Raw genomic sequence first — 20,635 nt, 5'->3', positions numbered from 1 at the left:
CATTAATAAACAACAAAGCCGTTTAATAAGAATATTAAATAGATCGAGAAATTCCAATGATATTGATACTTGAAGCAGAGAGGTCGGTCGCTTCACATTCTCATGGTTTTTCCCATTTCTGAATTCCTGATGATCAGGAAATTACACTTAGATTGACAAATTAAATGTTAACCTTTCTCTGAATTAAATCACATTAATTTCTATAAAATATTTTTGTTTGATATTATTAATTTTGTTATAACAAGAGCAAGAGAAAGAATATACATCACAAATAGGAGGGGGGGGGGGAGTATAAGACTAAACCTTGAAAAACTAACAAATTTTTCGGGCTGGGTGGTTGATTATTACGAAGATTTATGTTGATCTTTTCCACATTTCGTCTTATATACTTTTTTCAGATTTTTATTGACAATATTTCAATATAAATATCAGTTTTTAAAACCATCTAAATATGGTACGATTCAGGAAACCGGTTGCCGAAGTCGCACCACTAGGCATCATCTAAAATACGATGGCTTAAAAAAATTGTACCCTGAAATTCCCTTTTCAGAAAAAATTCATCGACATTCCCGCAAAATTTCCCGCAATACCTTCGAAATTCCTTTAAAATTCCCCGAAATTCCCTCGAAATACCCCCAAATACCCAAAAATTCATTGAAATTCCTCCAGATACTTAAAAATTCCCCTGTAATTCCTTACGTTGGTACATTAAAATACCCTAGTGATTTCCCCCTTTTCCCCTACTGTCAGTTCAGTTTTCAGGTTATCTTGTCAACATCTGTGTAAACATTTCTATCTACAGACCTTCTATTTTCTATAGACTGAAAGCAGATGTACTAAACATCGTAACCTCGTATCTCTCTGAGCGGAAAATAATCCTAGAAGAAAATAACAAGAAAACGGAAATTGAAATCAACAGCGATGTTCCGTAGGGATCGGTCCGTGGGCCCACGTTATGGAACGTGCTATATGATGACCTACTGGAGACGTGAATGCCAGAAGGATAACATTAATCGGATTTGCGGACGATGTTGCTATGGTAGTAATTGCAAAAGCCGAGGAAGCATTGACAAACATGGATAACACTGGCCTGCAAAGAGCCGGCTAATTGGTTACAATATAAAAATCTCCTGTTGGCGCCAAAAAAAACCGAAGCTATACTTGTAACCACTAAAAGAATGATTCAGTCAATAACTTTTGAAATACTCGGCACATCAGTCATTCTAAAAAAATGCTCTTAGATATCTCGGTATACGGTTGGATTCAAAATTAACCTTTGCTAAACATCTAAACAAGCCTATTGCAAAAGCAGACAAAACGTTTACAGCTCTGGGTAAACTGATGCCTAGATTGGGCGGTCCAAGAGCATCAAAAAGAAGAGTATTGGCAAGCGTGATACACTCAGAATTGCTATACAGCGCCCCCGTGTGGCACGTTGCAATGTCCAAAGTAACATATAAAAAAAAGTTAACGAGTTTCCATGGAAAGGTGAACCTAAAAGTGTCCAGTGCATATAGAACTGTTTCCTCAGACGCGTTGAATGCAATATCTAGTATTCTCTCTATTCACATCTTAGTAGAAGAACAAGCTGACAGATACAACAAGATACCGAAAGATGCTGCAAGAGCAAATTTGATGCACAAATGGCAAGAAGAATGGATGCAAGGAAAATCTGGTAGGTAGACCTACAAGCCTATACCTAAACTTCAGCCATGGGTAGAGAGAAGCAATGCAGACGAGATATTAAAGAAAGCATCTGTAATACTCAAGTATACAAACAGAAAAAAATGTCAAAAATATGCTCTAATACTTTGCATTGCCTCCCTTGGCTGCTATAACTGCCTGTATACGTCTGTTCATACTGCCATTGAGGCTGCATATGTATATCATAAATATTACGTTATGCTTTCCCATTCTTCTTTAATAACCAAGCGAAGTTCGTTTAATAAAGCTGGAACCGCTTCGCGACCTCTAACCTCCCTGCCAAACATGTCCCAAACGTCGAACATGATATGTATAGTTCACAACAATTCACCAATGCCGGCTTGTCATATCGAAAAATAACTTCAAAAAGAAATTGCAAATTGTTGGTGTCAAGTTCATTTCGCTCTTAAAAATAACCAAGGCATATATTGACATGATCCAAAAAACGATGTGCTCAGGAGACATGGTTGTGACCGTAAAATTATATTTCAAGAAAATTTACACACGAAATGATTGCACAGCGTGTTTTAAATTTAGGGTAAAAAACCAAACCCTCGAGTAACCCTGTATAATATGCCAAATGCTAAAGTTTATAAAAAACTGAGTTTACGAATTAAAGTTGATATAATTATATACAGCTTGCTAAAAATTAATGAAAATAGAGGTAAAAACGAGGCTAAAAATAACAAAATTATAACACTAAAAAAAATTGACCAAAAATTTCTCCGTTGCGTTTTTTGCATCTGAGTGTAATATAACAATATAGTGTTTATTGAAAATTATATAAAATACAATATAATACATTTTAGGCATTCATCAATAAAGCACAAGTTGGTATTTAATTATTATTAATTCATTTTTTATATTTGTGTAAAAATTTACAATTGGACGCACAATCAAATTTTTAACATTATTTACTTTCAAATTTTTGACATATAATCCTATATTTACGTTCAAAACATTTTAGTTTAACTGACTACCAAGACAGTTCTCTTTTACTCTAACATTACATGTAATCTGTGAGATAAAAGTAATTAGTTTCAACTTCTAATATAATTAATAAATAAATTATACAGGGTGGGTCTTAAATAAGTGCAAATATTTTCGGAGATTGTAGATCTCGAGAAAAGAGACATATTTTCTTTTTACTGTTGTTCAAATAAATCCAAAAGAACCGAGTTATTTTATTTTGAAAATTTCCAAAAAAAAATTTTTCTAAAATTTTGAAAATCGCTGGATCTTTTCTGGATTTTCTTTCTTGTAAATTTGATTCACTACCAATGTTGCCATATTATCAACAAATTATGTTTTTTAACTAAAAACTAAAAAATCTCCAAATTTTTTTTCAAAAAATTCCAAATTTTCAATTTTTTTTTTCACGAAAAAAATCTCATAACTGTGTTTCTGTGGTTAAAATATACTATCCCTAAAAATATTTGCACTTAAAGTCTCACCCTGTATATGTTACATATTGCTTTAATAGTTTTGATTAACGTTCAGTCTTAACAAAACTGTTTATTCCTAATTTATTTTATTAATTCAAAATAGCAACAGCAAGGAAATTACCACTCGCCATATTTATTAAAGTAATGAATTAATAAAAGAAATTAACTGCAATGTGTTTTTTAATTTATATTTTATTAATTTAGAGGCTTTACTACACCATTTTATTTGATGAATTTTAAAGAACTTGGATTTTCCAACTACGCTAAAGATTACAACCATGTGTTATTTTATATGAGCCTAACGATTCCAGTTATATTATTATCAGTCGTTGTAGTGGAGAGAACTCATAATGGTTTTCATACGAAATAACATAACCTCTGTGGTTGTATTTGTTGTATTAAGTTTCGAGTTTGCGACATGTCAAAAGTATGTTGTTGTTAAAGAGCCGGTAAGTATAGCAAACAAGTTTCTTTTTTATTAAAATGATTTTACAACAAATAGTAATTTTTCTTAATTACATGTAGATAGATCATTTTTATAAGGTGTTTGTGTATGTAAGGCAATAGATAATTATAGATAATTATTTGGCTAAATTTAAATCTTCAATCTGTTTTCCACAACAAGGTTAACAGCTATACAAATAAAAACATTTAATATAAATTATTTTAGTTCACATGGTCATTTTAGTCTGCCATGCAAGTATGTACTTTAATGAGCGTACTTATACGGTGTCGTATTATAAAATCTATGTATACCGGGTTATGCATTGGCTCAGGATATACAGGGTGGTGCATCGTCGTTGGAAACATAGTATATCCCATGCAAGTTTTGAACTGTCCAAATATTGGCTCCCTTATTAATTTTACAGCGAAGTTGTAAATAGGTTTTTTAAAGGTCTGCGTAGGCTGACCATGTCAACTTGCCTTTGATGATGACGATGTCAACTTGCCTTTGAACAATTTTGTACAAGCCTATTTTAAGTAATTTAAGAAAAACTGCATCTATTTTTAAATTAAGACTGGAAAGGTAACAATGTATGTAAATGTTAAATTGTATTTCCTAATCGTGAAGCTTTTACCTGTTAAGGAATATATTGACATGATCCAAAAAACGAAATGGTCAGGAGACATGGTTCTGACCGTAAAATTATATTTTCGGAAAATTTACACACGACATTATTGCACAGGGTGTTTTAAAGTTAGGGTAAAAAACAACGCCTCGATTAACCCTGTATAATATGCCAAATACTAAAGTTTATAAAAAACTGAATTTACGAATTAAAGTCGAGATAATTATATACAGCTTGCTAAAAAATTCATGAAAATTGAGCTAAAAAAATAACAAAAACAGAACAATTTAAATTTGAGCAAAAATTTCTCTGTTGCGTTCTTTTATGCATCCCCCGAAAAGGTGGGCGGTAGAAGAAAATGGGAGGTACATTTGGATCCAGGACGTTATTTCAAAAAAGAATCAACAGGAATGGTTCGAGAAAAAAATGCTTTTTGCAGACCAGTGATATACAGGTTGGTCCGCACTGTATTCCGGAAACTTATTCATCAACGGCAGCATATTCTACAGATAAAAATAAGTAAAAAAGTTCGTATAAATGTATGTCCTAAAATGCATAGTTTCGGAGATACAGAGTGTAGAAGTTTCATTTTTATTTCGATTTTTTCCCAATAATTTCTGAAGTATGTAACGCCAATATTTGTATGAAAATTGGTGTCTGGGTATTTTTTGACATGAGAATCTGATTTTGATGTCAATATGACTCCTATTAATAGAGGGCGCCACCTACATATTATTTAACTGGTTTAAAGAGTAATAACGTAAGTTGTAACAAGTTTTTAATTACCAAAAGGCATTTCGGGCACACTAAATTGACAAAGTTATAGGTTGAGGACTAAAGCATAGATAAATTAAACAAGTTTAGATTGGAAAGTGCCCATAAGGACAATGTCACACAATGTAAACACTATTTGGCGCTATTCATGCAACGGTCGCAACCCAAAACTTTTGAAAATTTCGGAGCGGTTCGGCTTTTTCCGGAATTATATCGCCAAATATTGTTTATTCAAATTTATTATTATTTTCGTTATATATTATAAATAAAATACAGTGTGTTGCATACAAGAAACTTTATTTTATATAAGGACGCATGTATGAAATACCTAAAACCGACGTTATGCCACGATCCACGATGGTTTTTGCAGTTCACAGTTCACAGCACAGCTTTTTAAGTTTTTAATGCCACTTTTTCACAATTATCACCGGTTGGAGTAAATAAAACTTGAATTAAACTCACAAAGTAGCAATAATTACTTTGAAAATGGACGCTATAAACACTTTTCGGAATTTCTTTAATGAGAGCGGTTTAGATTTTAAAGATTATTATGATTTTTGAAGATTCTGACTATGACAAAAGAAAATTATTTCTGTTTTTGTTTGCCGTTGTTCTTAGCGACCGCTATAGCAGCGCCAGATCGCGTATAACGGTCGCGACCCAAAATAATTTCGCGACCTAAAATTTTTACGGGCTTTCCAATCTAAACTTGTTGCATTTATCTATGGACTAAAGGTATTTGACATTTGTCTGGTTTTGCATTGTTACCTGTTTAGTTTTAATTTAAAAATAGATGCAGTTTTTCTTAAATTAGTTAAAAACAGCATATCCACAATTGTTCAAATTTGGCATGTATATTCAACATACAGTCCTTCAATAACCTTATAAAACTTTTTAAACTTTCAGTTCGGGTTTCTAACCTTAAAAATTATTCTGTCAAGGTTAAACCATAAAAGACACCGGTGATATTTTGTGACTATAAACCATTTTAAGAACAAAATTTAAATATTTAAACCTGCTTGAATTTAACTCTTAGTGTGCGAACACAGTGCAAGCAGGTTTACCGCTTACTGGTAGTCAGCGCCAATCTGGGCACCTATTCTTGACATCGTTCGCAACTTTGCGTATACGCATCACGTGTATTGTTATAAACAGGGTATCCCAGAAATAAGTGCAAGTATTTTAAAGGATGGTAGATCTCGATAAAAGAAACATATTTTCTCTTTATCGTTTTTCAAATAAGTCCAAAATAATGGAGTTATTTTACTTTGAAAATTTCAAAAAAAATTATTTTTGCTAAAATTTTGAGAACCTTCTTCTTCATGTGCCTTCTCCTCATCGGAGGTTGGCGACCATCAATTGGAATTCCTCCTGTCTTGAGCCAAACGGATAATTGCACTGGCCTCTCCTATATTAAACCACTGGCGCAAATTCCGCAACCAGGAAAACCGTTTACGCCCGATGCCTCGTCGTCCTTCAATCTTTCCCTCAACGATCAGCTGTAGGAAACTATATTTGTTATTTCGAAAAATATGACCAAAATATGCTGCTTTCCGTCGTTTTATTGTAGTCAATAGTTCTTGGTCCTTACACATTCTTTCCAATACTTCGAGATTTGTTTGAGAACCACTGGATCTTTTCTGGATTTTCTTTCTTGTAAATTTAATCTACTACCTATGTTGCCATATTATCAAGAAATTATTTTTTAAATAAAAACTAAAAAAATATTGCAAAAAATTCCAAAATATTTTCAAAAATTCCGAATTTTTAAAAAAAATTATTTAGAAAAACCTCATAGGCGTGTTTCTGGGGTTGAACTATACTACCAGTTAAGTTAAAATACTTGCACTTATTTCTGGGACACCCTGTATATGGTTACATAGTAGCGCCGCGCCGCGCCGCCTCGCGCTTATAACCTTGAAAAATTAAAGCGTGTTATCAAATCGGCTAGTTCACAGTGAAAGCAGGCAGGCACCGTCAACCAGCGTTCATCGGCGTTCTCGCTTTTACCGGAACGAAAATTTATTTATTTCTGCTTTTGCACGCGCCGACGGCGCACAGGGGGTATTAAGAACTAAAAGTTGGCCAAAATTATGTTTTATGATTTTTTTGCTTTTTTGCTAGTAATATTAATTATTAATTAGAGGAGAGGTTGCTAATATGGAACCCCATTTTGTTTTTCCTACACAATATTTTTTCCTCTACTCTGAAACCCTTTCCACCGATCAAATAGGGCCATTCTGTGCAAAACCAAGCAATTGGATGAGGATGCTAGAACAAGAAAGTAATTTGTATATTATAGACGATATTTGAGCGAGGATGGGTGTTAATAGGGTAAAGACTATTTCCTTTAAGAATCTATTTAAATCAATGTTTTTTTTGGCAGTGGCAAATATTGGCAAGATTTTTGTGCATATTCCAATGCTGGAGACTTTAAGCATTGAACGGATACTAATTTCCATGCGGAATATTGCCGAATAGTCTTACACCTTATAAAAATGCCACTGATTTTTTAAATATAAAACATTATAAAAAAATAGAATAGAAGGAAACGTTTCAAAATAAAAATATGGCATAAAACAGAACAGAGCCAACAAACAAAGCTGGCTCTGTATCCATCATGACAGTTATTATGAACAATTTGCAAAAAAAGCACTACAAACAATTCCACTATTTTTATAATCTTAGAAGTATTCAGAATACACTCAAGATAATTCATACTTTTAACTAAAATATATTATTTATTTGATAGTCAACTTACGACTTAAAAAAGCTAATAACTAATAAACGTGCTTACATTTAGAATTTATAGATTTGTATTCAGTTAAGATAAAAAATGAAAATAAAAAAATATCACTTTAGGCCAGGTTTATAGACCAAATACACCTATGCGCGGCCCCGGTGAGGCGGGCGCGGCGTTTGAATATGGTTTGGTTAGGTTAGGTTAGTTAATCAGGTAAATTTCCTCTTAATTATCTACTTCCCGTATCCTTCTCGCATCTCCGAAATAGCCATATACAATACACGTGATGCATATACGCAAAGTTACGCATCTGTGTATTGTTATATGGCTTTTTAGGAGATGCGAGATGCGAGCGATATTTGAAGATGCGAGTGGTCAAGAATAGGTCCCCAGAGACGGCGCTGGTTGCCGGAAAGCAGAAACCTGCCTCCACTATGTTCGTACCCTTAGGTCGGAATCTCTCAGGAAAGCTTCCAAAAATATTTTTTTCTTTATTAATGTTTAAATAAACTCTAAACAGAATAATCGCTAAACTATATCAGTAAATCAATATAACTTTAATCTCAACGGTGGGTGTAAACAAAAAAATATTTATTTTTTGATCGTGTTCTTTCATTCATTAAACAAGTGAATAAACCCCCTGAAGTGAACTAAAAAATCACTTTCACTAAAATCACAACACTTCGATTGCAATGAGAACGAAAGAATACTACTAATATTAGATTTGTTTTTAAAAAATATTTGTTGGTAGTTATTTCCTCCATAATATCACTTAGTCATGGTGAGTTTCCCTTTAAATGAATATTTCACGACAAAAAAATGTTTTGAACTTCAATGCTTCAAAAATGTCAATGCCATAAAGTTTCATAAATTACTGGAATTCGGAGTGCCAAACCAAACCTAGTTTTGCAAATAATTTAAAAACGGCTTTGCGGAAGAATTTCAAAGTTGATAGCCTAATCTAATCCAGCGAATACGTTAAAAAATTTCAATAAAGGTTTCTTCTAAAATCAATAGGGGAGCCAATAAACGTCACCTTTAAAATTTACATGGGATTTCCCGTACGTCCCTGAATCGATACCCCGGTATACAAATGCTTATTTTAAGAAAAAAAATGCAAAAGACTGTCCAGCCATTGTTCACCGTTACGTCATCATTATTTATCAAATGTGAGTTTTAGGGTGTGTCTGAAATCAGGTCATATTGTTTAAACAATTTTAAGTACGTTGCTATATTATTGATTGAGCGAGTTCCGTTTTTTTCGGCATTCCAATCCTTTGGACTGTTGAAATTACTTTTTCTAAAGCATCAGCACAACTCACTATATTATTTAAAAACGCTATCCAATTTGTATTTTACATAGGAATATTACACCTTTGCATTGTACAGGGTAAGTCAACGATAGAGTAAAGTCCATTATCTCATTTGTTTCGAGGCTTACAAAAAAATATTAAATATAAAAGTTATAGGGATGGTTAAGATACACATTTTAAAATTATTACAGAGTATACAGGGTGCTTCAAAAAAGTGTGGCGAATACTACATATGTTTTTTTAAATGGAATACCCTATTTTTTATTTTATTTTTAGATTCTGCGTAAAATTCCATAATTTTTTTATATATAATGTTATATACCTAAAATTAATAGTTTTTGTAATATTTAAATTTGTTTAAACAAATGTTAGATTGCGGTGTGATAAGTGGAGAACTAAAATTTGGTAGGAGAATTTTATAGAGATATAGGGTTTTCAAAACATATTTATGAATTTAAACTACTTAAAATTAAGAAATTTCAAAATTTTTAAATGGTACACCCTATATATTATCATTTTTTCTGATAGAATTTATAAAACTCTTCAACTTTTATTAAGTATGTCATATACCTATTTTTAATAGTTTGCGATTTATTCTAATTTTTTCTATTTTTAGCCATATTTTTAATACAATTACGCTATAACATCATAATTACCATGACAAAAAGTAATAATTATCACAATTTCATGTCTGTTAAGCAAGTTAAAAACAAAATTTGAGTTTTAGTTTAATTTGTTATAATAAGTATAAATGGTAGAGATAATAGTTACAGATTTTCTTAAAATGAATTAGTCAATGTGACTAATTCACGGACAAGCCTAGAAAACCACATTTTTTTGGTTCAGTACTATATATTATATACTTAGTACTTTGCTAACTACTATAAGAATAGATGTATATTATCTAGAAAACATCTTCAGTGTGTAATGGGACGGTTTCGCGGCAGTAGTAATGTTGGCTTTACCAAATGAATTATAAACCAGAATTACCTACTACGAGAAAAAAACTTTACTGTATGTCGAAGAAAATTCCTATATCAGTAGTCTTCAGCAATTAGGTACTCTAGTATTACCCGATTCTGTGGCTATTCACCCCGACGAAAAATCCCAAGTGTCATCTTTCATAATATATACCAAGAAATTCACGACTGCTCTTTAGTTTATTTGAGTAAAGTTAATTAATTTTAACTAATACCAGCAATTGTAACTAATTATGAAGCTACTTGTTAAAGGTAAGTAATAAATAGTTTTGTTTTTTCATGGAAACTATGATTTTATAGGGTAATTGTATTAAAAATATGGATAAAAATAGAAAAAATGGGAATAAATCGCAAACTATTAAAAATAGGTATATGACATACTTAATAGAAGTTGAAGAGTTTTGTAAAATCTATCAGAAAAAATGATAATATATAGGGTGTACCATTTAAAAAATTTGAGATTTTTTAATTTTAAGTAGTTGAAATTCATAAATATATTTTGAACACCGTATATTATTTAACTAAAATATCTTTACATATATCTTTTTTTTCATCTCTATAAAACTCTCCTACCAAATTTTGGTACTTCAACTTCAGACACAATGGCACCACTGACAATTTTTTACCACACTGCAATTTAACATTTGTTTAAATAAATTGAAATATTACACAAACCATTAATTTTAATTATATAACATTATATATAAAAAAGTTATGGAATTTTACGCAGAATTTGACAATAAAATAAAAAATAGGGTGTTGCATTTAAAAAAACATATGTTATATCCGCCACACTTTTTTGAAGCACTTTGTATACTTTATAATAATTTTAAAATGTGTATCTTAACCATCCCTATAACTTTTATATTAAACATTTTTTTGTAAACCTGGAAACAAATGAGATAATGGACTTTACTCTATCGTTGACTCACCCTGTACTTAAATCATATACGGCGTCAACGGGCAAGAGTGTTCTACCAGCGTGTTATAAGCTTAGCAATGAGCTCTTGTTCATTTTGGTTAAGTCTTTGGAGCATTTTTGCAATAAAAAAATTGGAATTTTGTTTTACAGCAACAGTCAAATTTTAATTTTGACATTGATCGATGTCCGTCAATAAAATTATAACCCCAAATCAAATGAAAATGACAATTACTAAAAAGAATACGCAGTAATTTACGAAATGCCCGTCATCAATAATGACGTTACCAATCTCTTCTATTTGGTGGGCAAGTGATTGAGAGAGTCCGACAATTAATGTCAATATAATACAATATAAAAAATGTAATAAATATTAATATTTTTTTTTAAATACCAATATATTAATGCTACATAGACTATCAAATTTTATTTTAGCGTCCTTTGCATAGTTTGAAATGAATGGAAAATTGATATAAACATTTTGTCTATGCATAGATAAATGCAACAAGTTTAGATTGGAAAGCCCGTAAAAATTTTAGGTCGCTAAATTATTTTGGGTCGCGACCGTTATACGCGATCTGGCGCTGCTATAGTGGTCGCTAAGAACAACGGCAAACAAAAACAGAAATAATTTTCTCTTGTCAAAGTCAGAATCTTCAAAAATCATAATAATCTTTCAAAATCTAAACCGCTCTCATTAAAGAAATTCCGAAAAGTGTTTATAGCGTCCATTTTCAAAGTAATTATTGCTATCTTGTGAGTTTAATTAAAGTTTTATTTACTCCAACCGGTGATAATTGTGAAAAAGTGGCATTAAAAACTTAAAAAGCTGTGCTGTGAACTGTGAACTGCAAAAACCATCCTGGATCGTGGCATAACGTCGGTTTCCAATGTTTCATAGGTATTTCATAGGTATTTCATACATGCGTTCTTATAAAAAATTAAGTTTCTTGTATGCAACACACTGTATTTTATTTATAAAATTAAACGAAAATAATAATAAATTTGAATAAACAATATTTGGCGATATAATTCCGGAAAAAGCCGAACCGCTCCGAAATTTTCAAAAGCTTTGGGTCGCGACCGTTGCAAGAATAGCGCCAAATAGTGTTTACATTGTCCTTATGGGCACTTTCCAATCTAAACTTGTTCCGTTTATCTATGTGTCTATGTAGGCTCTTGAATTTATATTTGACATATATTATTTAATTATCGATCAAAAATTTAATTTTTTTTGGCAGGAATTTGAAAAAAAATATATTAAAAAGACTCTGTTTTTTGTCAATTTTACTATAGTTGTTAAGTTAATATATCATAACGTTAATAATATAACGTTAGGATGAATTATAACTAATTTATTAATTTTAGTATACTATACAATATAAACAGACAATATTATTTTCCCTATTTTTTCCTTTAAATTATAAATAACAACTGTTGATTCTTTAAGATATATTCTAAGAAATAAATTTGAATTTTACTTATAAATTTTGCATTAGGCTAACTGGTTTCAATCACTTATCAACTGCAAAAGTGCTGGCATGGAACTTGCCAGTGTAAATTCGAAAGAGGAGACCAATAGACTACAGAAATTTTTGACAGATAACGGATACAAGGGTAAGCATAATAAATATATACAGTGCGATCAATAAGGATTGAAATAATTAGCGATACTGTGTTAATTTTATTTTCACGTTTGTATGAAATACGATATAATTTATTTTGTTCAAAATTATAGTTTTAATTTATTACAAATAGTGCTTTGCCGACTATTGCATAAAATTTTAAAGAAAGAAATCCTGATTCCATACAATATATTAAAAATAAAAATGTTTGTCAGATTAATATTCTAATATCAAAATATGCCTACAAGACTTCACTACCGAGGGATATTTTACTACATTCTTTGAAGTTTTATTGGCATTAAATTCGTAAAACTAATATTTATTATTATATTATTTATTTAAATATTTTCTATAGCAAGTGCATCTAGTTAAAATATATTAAAAAAAACTTGCCAGACTATTGCAGCAAGACCAAGCCCAAGACCAATACTAGTTATTAACTTTAAGACCAAGTCTTGCATTTGCTCATCACTAATTATTTCCCCCTTTCTTAAGTTATTGCTCATCATACAGTCTATAACTCATCATACATAAGGATCTTCCTGTTGTAGGGGGACCGGGTATTGCCCATTCTGACAACAGATGTTCATCCTCCGACGATTTGACATCTACCTCCTATGAGAGTATACATCCTTCCACGGTTGGGGTGGTTCCTCCATGCCCTTCACAGTCGAGGAGCTTGTCTCCGGCTGAGCTACTCGTGAGGTGGAGGCTGGAGGACCTGTCCTCCATTTTCTCCACCTCTAACTTAGTCTCTCCTTAGACCTAACACCGATGTTGTCCCGAATCAATAATAGAGGATATGCCCCTCTTTCTCTATTGCCTCCTTGGATGTGAGGCCAATTACACCACAAGGGTTAGTCGGTCCACTTCTACAGAACTCCGCATGTACTAAGGGCTAAACACAATGGGGTACTTCCTAATGCCCCGAAGGTTGAGACCAAAATAGGCTAGTCTAGGGTTGCCACATTTCAAAATAAAAAATAGAGGACGAGAGGTTAAAAAAGAGGCGAAATATTTCTTGAGACCTCGCCCAAATGTCTAGAATTTATCAAAAAGTTATGTCAACGGTATGCGATTGATGGTCTTTCTAACTTTCTTAAAAATATTTATATTCAAAACTTGTTAAAATACCAAACAAAACAAACCATTTTCAACAAAACTTTTCAAAACATAAACTAACAGTAAGTAAATATAAAATAGTTAGACATGTTTATTGCTTTTATGAATACATATTTATTGTACATAAATATTTCTTCATTTTCTTTTCTGTACAAAGGACGACACAGATTATACAGAGAAGACTAGGCTACTACCCAGATAGCACATTTACGTTCTTTTCATATGCGAAGCAAGTGACTTTGGAGAACAACAATGTTCTATTCACATTCCTTTTTTTCATTGGGAACATATATAGCACATGAATAGCAGAGATTACGTTCCACACTATTCAAGTGATATAGAAGTGCGTTTCACATTCCAAGATACATTGTATGAACGTGAATTATATGTTCGTAAAAGAATGTATTTAAAAATAATATTCCAATTATATGATATTCATGTTTTTAATATTCTATATTTATGCTTTTCATATGTTTTTAATATTTTTTTATTATCTACAGAGGCAAAATAAAACACTAATTTACCACAATACACCAAAACACTTTACTTTTGCACAGGACGCGCGTTTCGCTAACCATGTTAGCAGCATCAGCAGATGGTCAAAATTTAAGTTTTAATCATACACTACTAACATGATTAACCAAACAAGCGTCCAGTTCAAAAGTAAAGTGTTTTGGTATATTGTGGTGAATTAGTGTTTTATTTTGCTGTTGTAACACCAAAGATTCCAACCCTCAACTCTGTATCTACAGGGTGTCCTGTATAAGGATGCACTGTACCAATATCCTATAAACTATAGATAGATACAATTTTTTTCATATTTAGCAATTTTTTTATCTCTTAAAATCTATAGGATACATATACAGTACATTCATATCTGGGACACACTACAAACAATTTGCTGAAATTAAATAATTTGGTGTGTAATAATCAAAAATTAACTAATAAATAGAACGGTTAAAAATAATAGGTAAGGATAAAGACGAACTTGAGTAATATATGTTTATTAATTAAACATATTTTAATATAACAATATACATTGATATTATCTTCTATGTCTATGTTTCTATATTCTCTTATCTACCCTTCTGAAATAATATCAGCAAAATTATACTGTTCAAATAAATTTGCACAACTTACCTTTGTATTTTCTAATCCTTCTTTTGTTTTTACAAGCCATATTTTTTATAATTTATAATTATATTGATAATTTCGGTTTCTTTTGACTCTTGAAATTGACCTTTCATGGAGTCTAAAATATATCTTATTACAGTCTTTGCAACACCAAATATATTTAAGTTCAGATACCTAAAATTGCTTTTGGCCACTAACAATGATTTCAAACTTCTCTTCTGTTTGGCCCCATCCCAAGAATATTTTTGTGCAATTTCATTGCCCAGAACCTTATAAAGCGCTTTCCTTGTACTTTGTGCTACTCCTGAACCACCAAGTCTAGATAATTCTCGAACCTAATAATTCTAAAAAATACCTTTCTCTTAAAAAATACACAATACATGATTATAGAAGAGCCTACATAAATACCTATATAAATACTATATTGTAGGAAATTTCAGCACTGGAACTACACTTATTAGAACAGAAATGATACTACCAGATACTACTACTTTGATGATGTACAGAGGATAATAAAGAATCACTTTAGTCTGAATCCAGTTTAATGTACAATATTGAAGTCATATTTGCGTAACATTGACTTAATAAGATTTTGGCTCCTTTTGTTTTGGTTGAATTTTAAAATATTTTTAGTATAACCTATTTTTTTTCGAGGTCTCATGGTTTTAGAACATTAAATTCACTCCCCTTAAAATAGATACTAAAAACACAAACATAACAAGAACTATTTTACCGATTCTATCCTTAAAATAATTATTTGCATCACTTACCTTTACTTTATCTCAGTGTTTTAACATGTTTTAATTATTAAAATAGTTTGGATGAAGCGCGTTTACGTTTATGGTATGGTTCACTTGTTGTTTTTTTGTTAGGTTATGTTATGGATGTCCAATTCGAATCGATTTCAATCGAAGATCGATCTTTTTACCCAAAAAATCGATTAAAATCTATCGAGTTTTATCAAACTATCTTTTGGTATAATCGATCTTTTTATTTCATAATGGAAGATCGTTTTTATTTATACAGTTTTACAGGTTTATTTATTTGTTAGAATAAGAAACACTGTATTTTTGCTTGAATATTTGTTTACAGTGCATCTATATACACTAATATATAAAATCCCTAATAATTATTTAATACACAAAAATTTAATAGTAAGAATATATGTATACAAATATAATGTATTGTATTTTTTTTCATTTCGAAATTATTTTTATTGTCCTTTATTTTTATTCAGATATTGATATGTTTAGAACGTGAATAGCACATACTTATAATTTATTGTAAACCATAATTTAAGAAGACATTCTAAGGTCATGCTGATAATATACCTTTAAATCACATTCATAGTAGAATGTACTATTCATATGCTATACTTATTAAAAAAAGAATATACTTATAAGAACTTAGGAGGAATATTCTTAGAATGTAAATGTTCCTTTTGTGCTATCTGGGTAGTAACATAGCAAGTTGCCAGACGAATTTACGTTTACCCGATTTGCGTTCGTACTCGAGGGTACTCGAGATTCACTGCCGACTAGTCGGCTGGTCAGGCAGTACGCAGTTGCAGTTGTGCTTGGACGGGTCGGTCGTGGCAGACTAGGAATACGACGCGAGGAGTGCCGAGTATTTATTATTTTCATTTTAAGTGTTCCTTAAGTTACCTTCACTTAAGGTAACATTTAAAATAAAAATACTTAAATATTTATTATTTGAGTGTGTTTACAAGCCAAAACTAAAAATAAATAAATTCTCTAAACCCAAAAAAACTAAAACATTACTCTTAAAAAAATAATAAAAGTTATAACAAGTGTTCAAAAAGACCACCTTTTTGTGCTAGACAGAAGCCTAGGCGGTCGTAAAATTCCCGTCGGACATTGGCTAACATATTAGGGCTAATAGTTTGTAAAGCCTTTCGTAGTTTTACTCGAAGCTCATCCAGATTATTAGCCCTATTATGACCATACACTTTGGATTTTACATAACCCCACAAAATGAAATCATTGGGAGAAAGATCTGGCGATCTGGTGAACACATCAGGCTTTTTGTGTTTTTGTGGGGACACGCACGCATGTGTTTCAAAATTATTAATAACTCTTGATATAGTAGGTAAAGGTGGAATTGACCTGTTTACAAAAGTTTGTGGAAAAATTGTTTGTATATCCCGATAAGACCTATTTTGGAAATACCATTTTACAATTTGAATTTTCTCACGAACTTCGTAAACATCGATTATTTTACTTAAAAAATAAATTTTACACGAGAACTGTCGCGAGAATCTATGTATTCGTTTTGGCTATTAAAACACGAATAAATACAAATTCTAAAACATTCAAATTTTATCTACCTATTTTTATTTTATCGCATTTTTTCGCCTGCTTTTTATCCGGCGGACGGGTATACGCTAATTCGTCCGGTTCTGCCTATGTTACTACTACGGTGGTCCGGTCTGTATACAAAAATGTAATGCATTGTGGGGATACCCAATATTTTTTAGATTTTGAGTTTGGTATGTAAAAAAGAGGATTTTTTGAATACGTGAGAGAAAAGAGGATAGTGAGATCAAAAAAAGGACTGTCTTTTGGAATAGGAGACCGTTGGCAACCCTAGACTAGTCTGAGGTTGTCTCCTCTTGATCCGGGCGGTTAAGCTTAGATCCCCCACACCCTCTGTCCGTGATACCTGACCACAGACAGTAGAGGGTACCTAGTATGACGGGCAGGGTGGTCCCATCCCGAATCGTTATACATCTTGGTGTAATTCCCTGGCCACGATACTACAGCCATTAGCCAGGGACAAGACAATGAGATGCTCCTTAGACCCAGCTAAAGTGCTAGAGGAGATTCCCCCTAGCACCTGACTAGGAGCTTCCTCATTAACGACAAGATCTCGCATCTTCAAGAAGAAGAGCTTATCTTGATAGTATGGATACAATCAAGACACACAATCAAGACACACTACACATAATAGTCTGTCTATACAGGGTGGGCCACTGAAAACTTACAATGGCTATAATTCTTAAACCAAAAAAGATATAGTGGACATTAATGAAAAAAGTGATTTTGGGACCCAGCTAAATTAGTCAAATGAGGTATTTTTCAAACCACCCCGACCCACCCCTAGATGCCATCCACTTCTAATCTCATCAATGCCATTTTGAAACCATTGCCATTTTGAAGCTAAAAATAAAAAATGTAGGTAATAAAAAAGGATGTTTTACTAATCGTTCAGCCTAATTTTGCGATAACGCAAATTCTTCCTTATCATCTATTTTTTTACTTTCAACAAACAGGAATCTTAAAACGTTTTCTTAAAAAATCTTTGCGTTTTTGCACTGTCTTCTATCGATTTTCAATCGTTTGCAAATTTGGTGTTATTTTAAATCTTTATTTGATGCGCTTATTTGAAAGAAAAATGGTTTATACTGTGGAAGAAATAATTCAAATAGTTTTTCTTTATGGTGCTGAAGGTATGTGCTATTTGGAAAGGGTTATGTTACGTTTATGTTAGAGATCTGATTCTAAAGTTTCAAGCAACTGGATCGGTTAAAAATAAAAAAAGGACAGGGTCCAGGGTACTGAATGAAGTAATGCAGATGGAAGTTATTGGTCAGGTATCGGTCAATCCAGAAGCATCAACACGCCAGTTGGCATCAATCACTGGCATCAATCACTGGCATCAATCACTGGTATACCTCGAACATCTGTCAGAAGAGTATTGAAAATGCACTCCTATTTTTTGAAAGTAAAAAAATAGATGATAAGGAAGAATTTGCGTTATCGCAAAATTAGGCTGAACGATTAGTAAAACATCTTTGCATTGCCTTTTTTATTATCTACATTTTTTATTTTTAGCTTCAAAATGGCAATGGTTTCAAAATGGCATTGATGAGATTAGAAGTGAGGGGGTGACACCTAGGGGTGGGTCGGGGTGGTTTGAAAATACCTCATTTGCCTCATTTAGCTGGGTCCCAATTTGTAACTTATACTGAAACATCACTTTTTTCATGTCCACCTAATTTTTCGTGTAAGGGGTAGTTTTTCAATTTCACCCTAAAAACTTTATGATCATCGTTTAACATTTTTCATGGGCTTTCCAAAAAGGTGCCACAAGTGGGGTGTTACTATTTAAGATTTTCAAGTGAGTAGGGGTGCCGTCTAAGGGGTAGGTCAGGGTGGTTCAAAAAATACGTCATATTTATTCCCCCCCGATATTATAGAAACGGTATTTTTTATTTTTTTGATATCTTTTTTGGTTTAAAAATTATAGACATTGTAAGTTTTCAGTGGCCCACTCTGTATGACCAAGGCATTAAACACGACACAAGAATATAAAATATACACAATTTCCCTTATAATACAAAAATTAAAAATTCGTTTACAATCACAGTATAATTTTTTTTTTTTCCTGGTCCTTTTTTTAGATTTTTATTTCCTGGTCCTAAACCTGCGGACGCCATTTCATATATTATAACATAAGGACGCAAATCTACCACATTTATATTTAATATATTTTTGGTTGCTAATTATAGTAATGTGTCATTTTCAGCTGGATACTGGTTAGCCGGTACAAAATTAGGAGATGGGCAGTATTATTGGGCTACGACAGGGGCTAAAGTCGTGTACACGAATTGGCTTGTAGGTCAGCCTGACGATGCCAAAATGGACTACAATAACAACGAAGGGGAGCACTGTATTCAATTGGGTATGCCCACGTACAGTCCTGAGCCAAACGGATGGAACGATGTAGGATGTCACTCGCATCTGCCCTACATCTGTCAGTCCAGTGAAATTTGCTATGAATCGAATGACATTTTGTGATAAAATTTATAAAATTCTAAAGCCATTATTATAAATAATGTATATTAGACATGTAGTTATAGGTTTGCATTATAGTTCTTTTATTCTAGTCTTAAATATTTTTTTTAGATATATGGGTAGTATTTTATAATTTGTATATTTGTAATTAAATGTCAGCCTCATAAAAATAAAGAAGCATAAATTAAATATTGATGCTTCCTTTCTTTCACCATCAGTAATATTTGCTATAATATGTAGATACTAATATTTTAATTAATAATACAAAAAGAGTTATTCTTTCTTTAAGAAACAGGCAATGAAAATAAAGGTTTATAAAAATAATCAAAAACTTTTTTCAAAAATTGTATATTGCTTTATTGGAGTAAAAAGGATACTTTTTGCGGTGAGGTGGTACGTTTGACATACAGGCGAGTCAAAAATAGAATTTTTTACTCCGAATTGAACATGCTTTTTTTTCAAACGCCACAAATAATTTATTAAACAATTTTAAACGTTCCAAATAATATAAAAATATTTAAAAGTAATAGCTTGTAAGTAATTATATTTTTCGATAAACTATGGTTAGCTCGTTGAGTTATTTTTGTACATTTGTGCTTTACCTATGCATTAGTACTTTTATACTAAGCTTTTATGCCTAGGCGTTAAAATTACTTTTTTATATTGTCAATCACGATGCAAAAATAAATACTTTTGTGACGTCTGAAAAAAAAATTTTCTCGTTCTAAGTAAAATTGTCTGTTATCCTGATAAATCCTTTCTTAATTTGAACTACTGGCATTTTTACTGTTTGGTTTGGTTTTATTCCCTATAAATATAATAGAATGCTGCGCTAGAGTTTTCTTGTGTAAATAAAATTATAAACCATAAACTCAATAAACTCCAACACATGAACGCCATAAACTCCAAAAGGGTAAATGAAATGTAAATTTTTATATTCCAAAGGGAAATGGGCACCGTAAATAACTTTTTTACACCAAATCTGATTA

At 31.7% G+C, this 20,635-nt stretch overlaps 2 protein-coding genes and 1 long non-coding RNA gene across 4 annotated transcripts; 2 read left to right on the top strand and 1 right to left on the bottom strand.

Annotated features, from left to right (window-relative positions):
- The first annotated feature begins 1,341 nt into the window (after positions 1-1,341).
- Positions 1,342-1,683, top strand: LOC115885712. Its single transcript, XM_030904699.1, has one exon. The coding sequence runs from the start codon at positions 1,342-1,344 to the stop codon at positions 1,681-1,683; it is 342 nt and encodes a 113-aa protein (XP_030760559.1).
- Positions 1,684-3,384: 1,701 nt separating this feature from the next.
- On the top strand, positions 3,385-19,831 carry LOC115885790 (C-type lectin 37Da-like). The gene is made up of 3 exons (XM_030904814.1): positions 3,385-3,598; positions 12,448-12,565; positions 19,378-19,831. The coding sequence occupies exons 1-3, from the start codon at positions 3,500-3,502 to the stop codon at positions 19,647-19,649; spliced, it is 489 nt and encodes a 162-aa protein (XP_030760674.1). The 5' UTR covers positions 3,385-3,499; the 3' UTR covers positions 19,650-19,831.
- LOC115885791 lies at positions 14,759-15,713 on the bottom strand. 2 transcript variants are annotated; one of them, XR_004050783.1, is made up of 4 exons: positions 15,600-15,713; positions 15,230-15,529; positions 15,004-15,173; positions 14,759-14,947 (listed from the first exon to the last, which is right to left on the bottom strand). It is a non-coding gene; the product is annotated as an uncharacterized LOC115885791 (long non-coding RNA). The 2 variants fall into 2 exon arrangements; XR_004050784.1 differs by having other exon boundaries at positions 15,238-15,529.
- Positions 19,832-20,635: the final 804 nt, after the last annotated feature.

Source organism: Sitophilus oryzae, unplaced genomic scaffold (genome assembly GCF_002938485.1).
Source record: "Sitophilus oryzae breed Bouriz unplaced genomic scaffold, Soryzae_2.0 scaffold_41_pilon_pilon, whole genome shotgun sequence".
Classification (NCBI taxonomy): domain Eukaryota; kingdom Metazoa; phylum Arthropoda; class Insecta; order Coleoptera; family Curculionidae; genus Sitophilus; species Sitophilus oryzae.
This window is presented reverse-complemented; position numbering and strand designations above follow the sequence as displayed.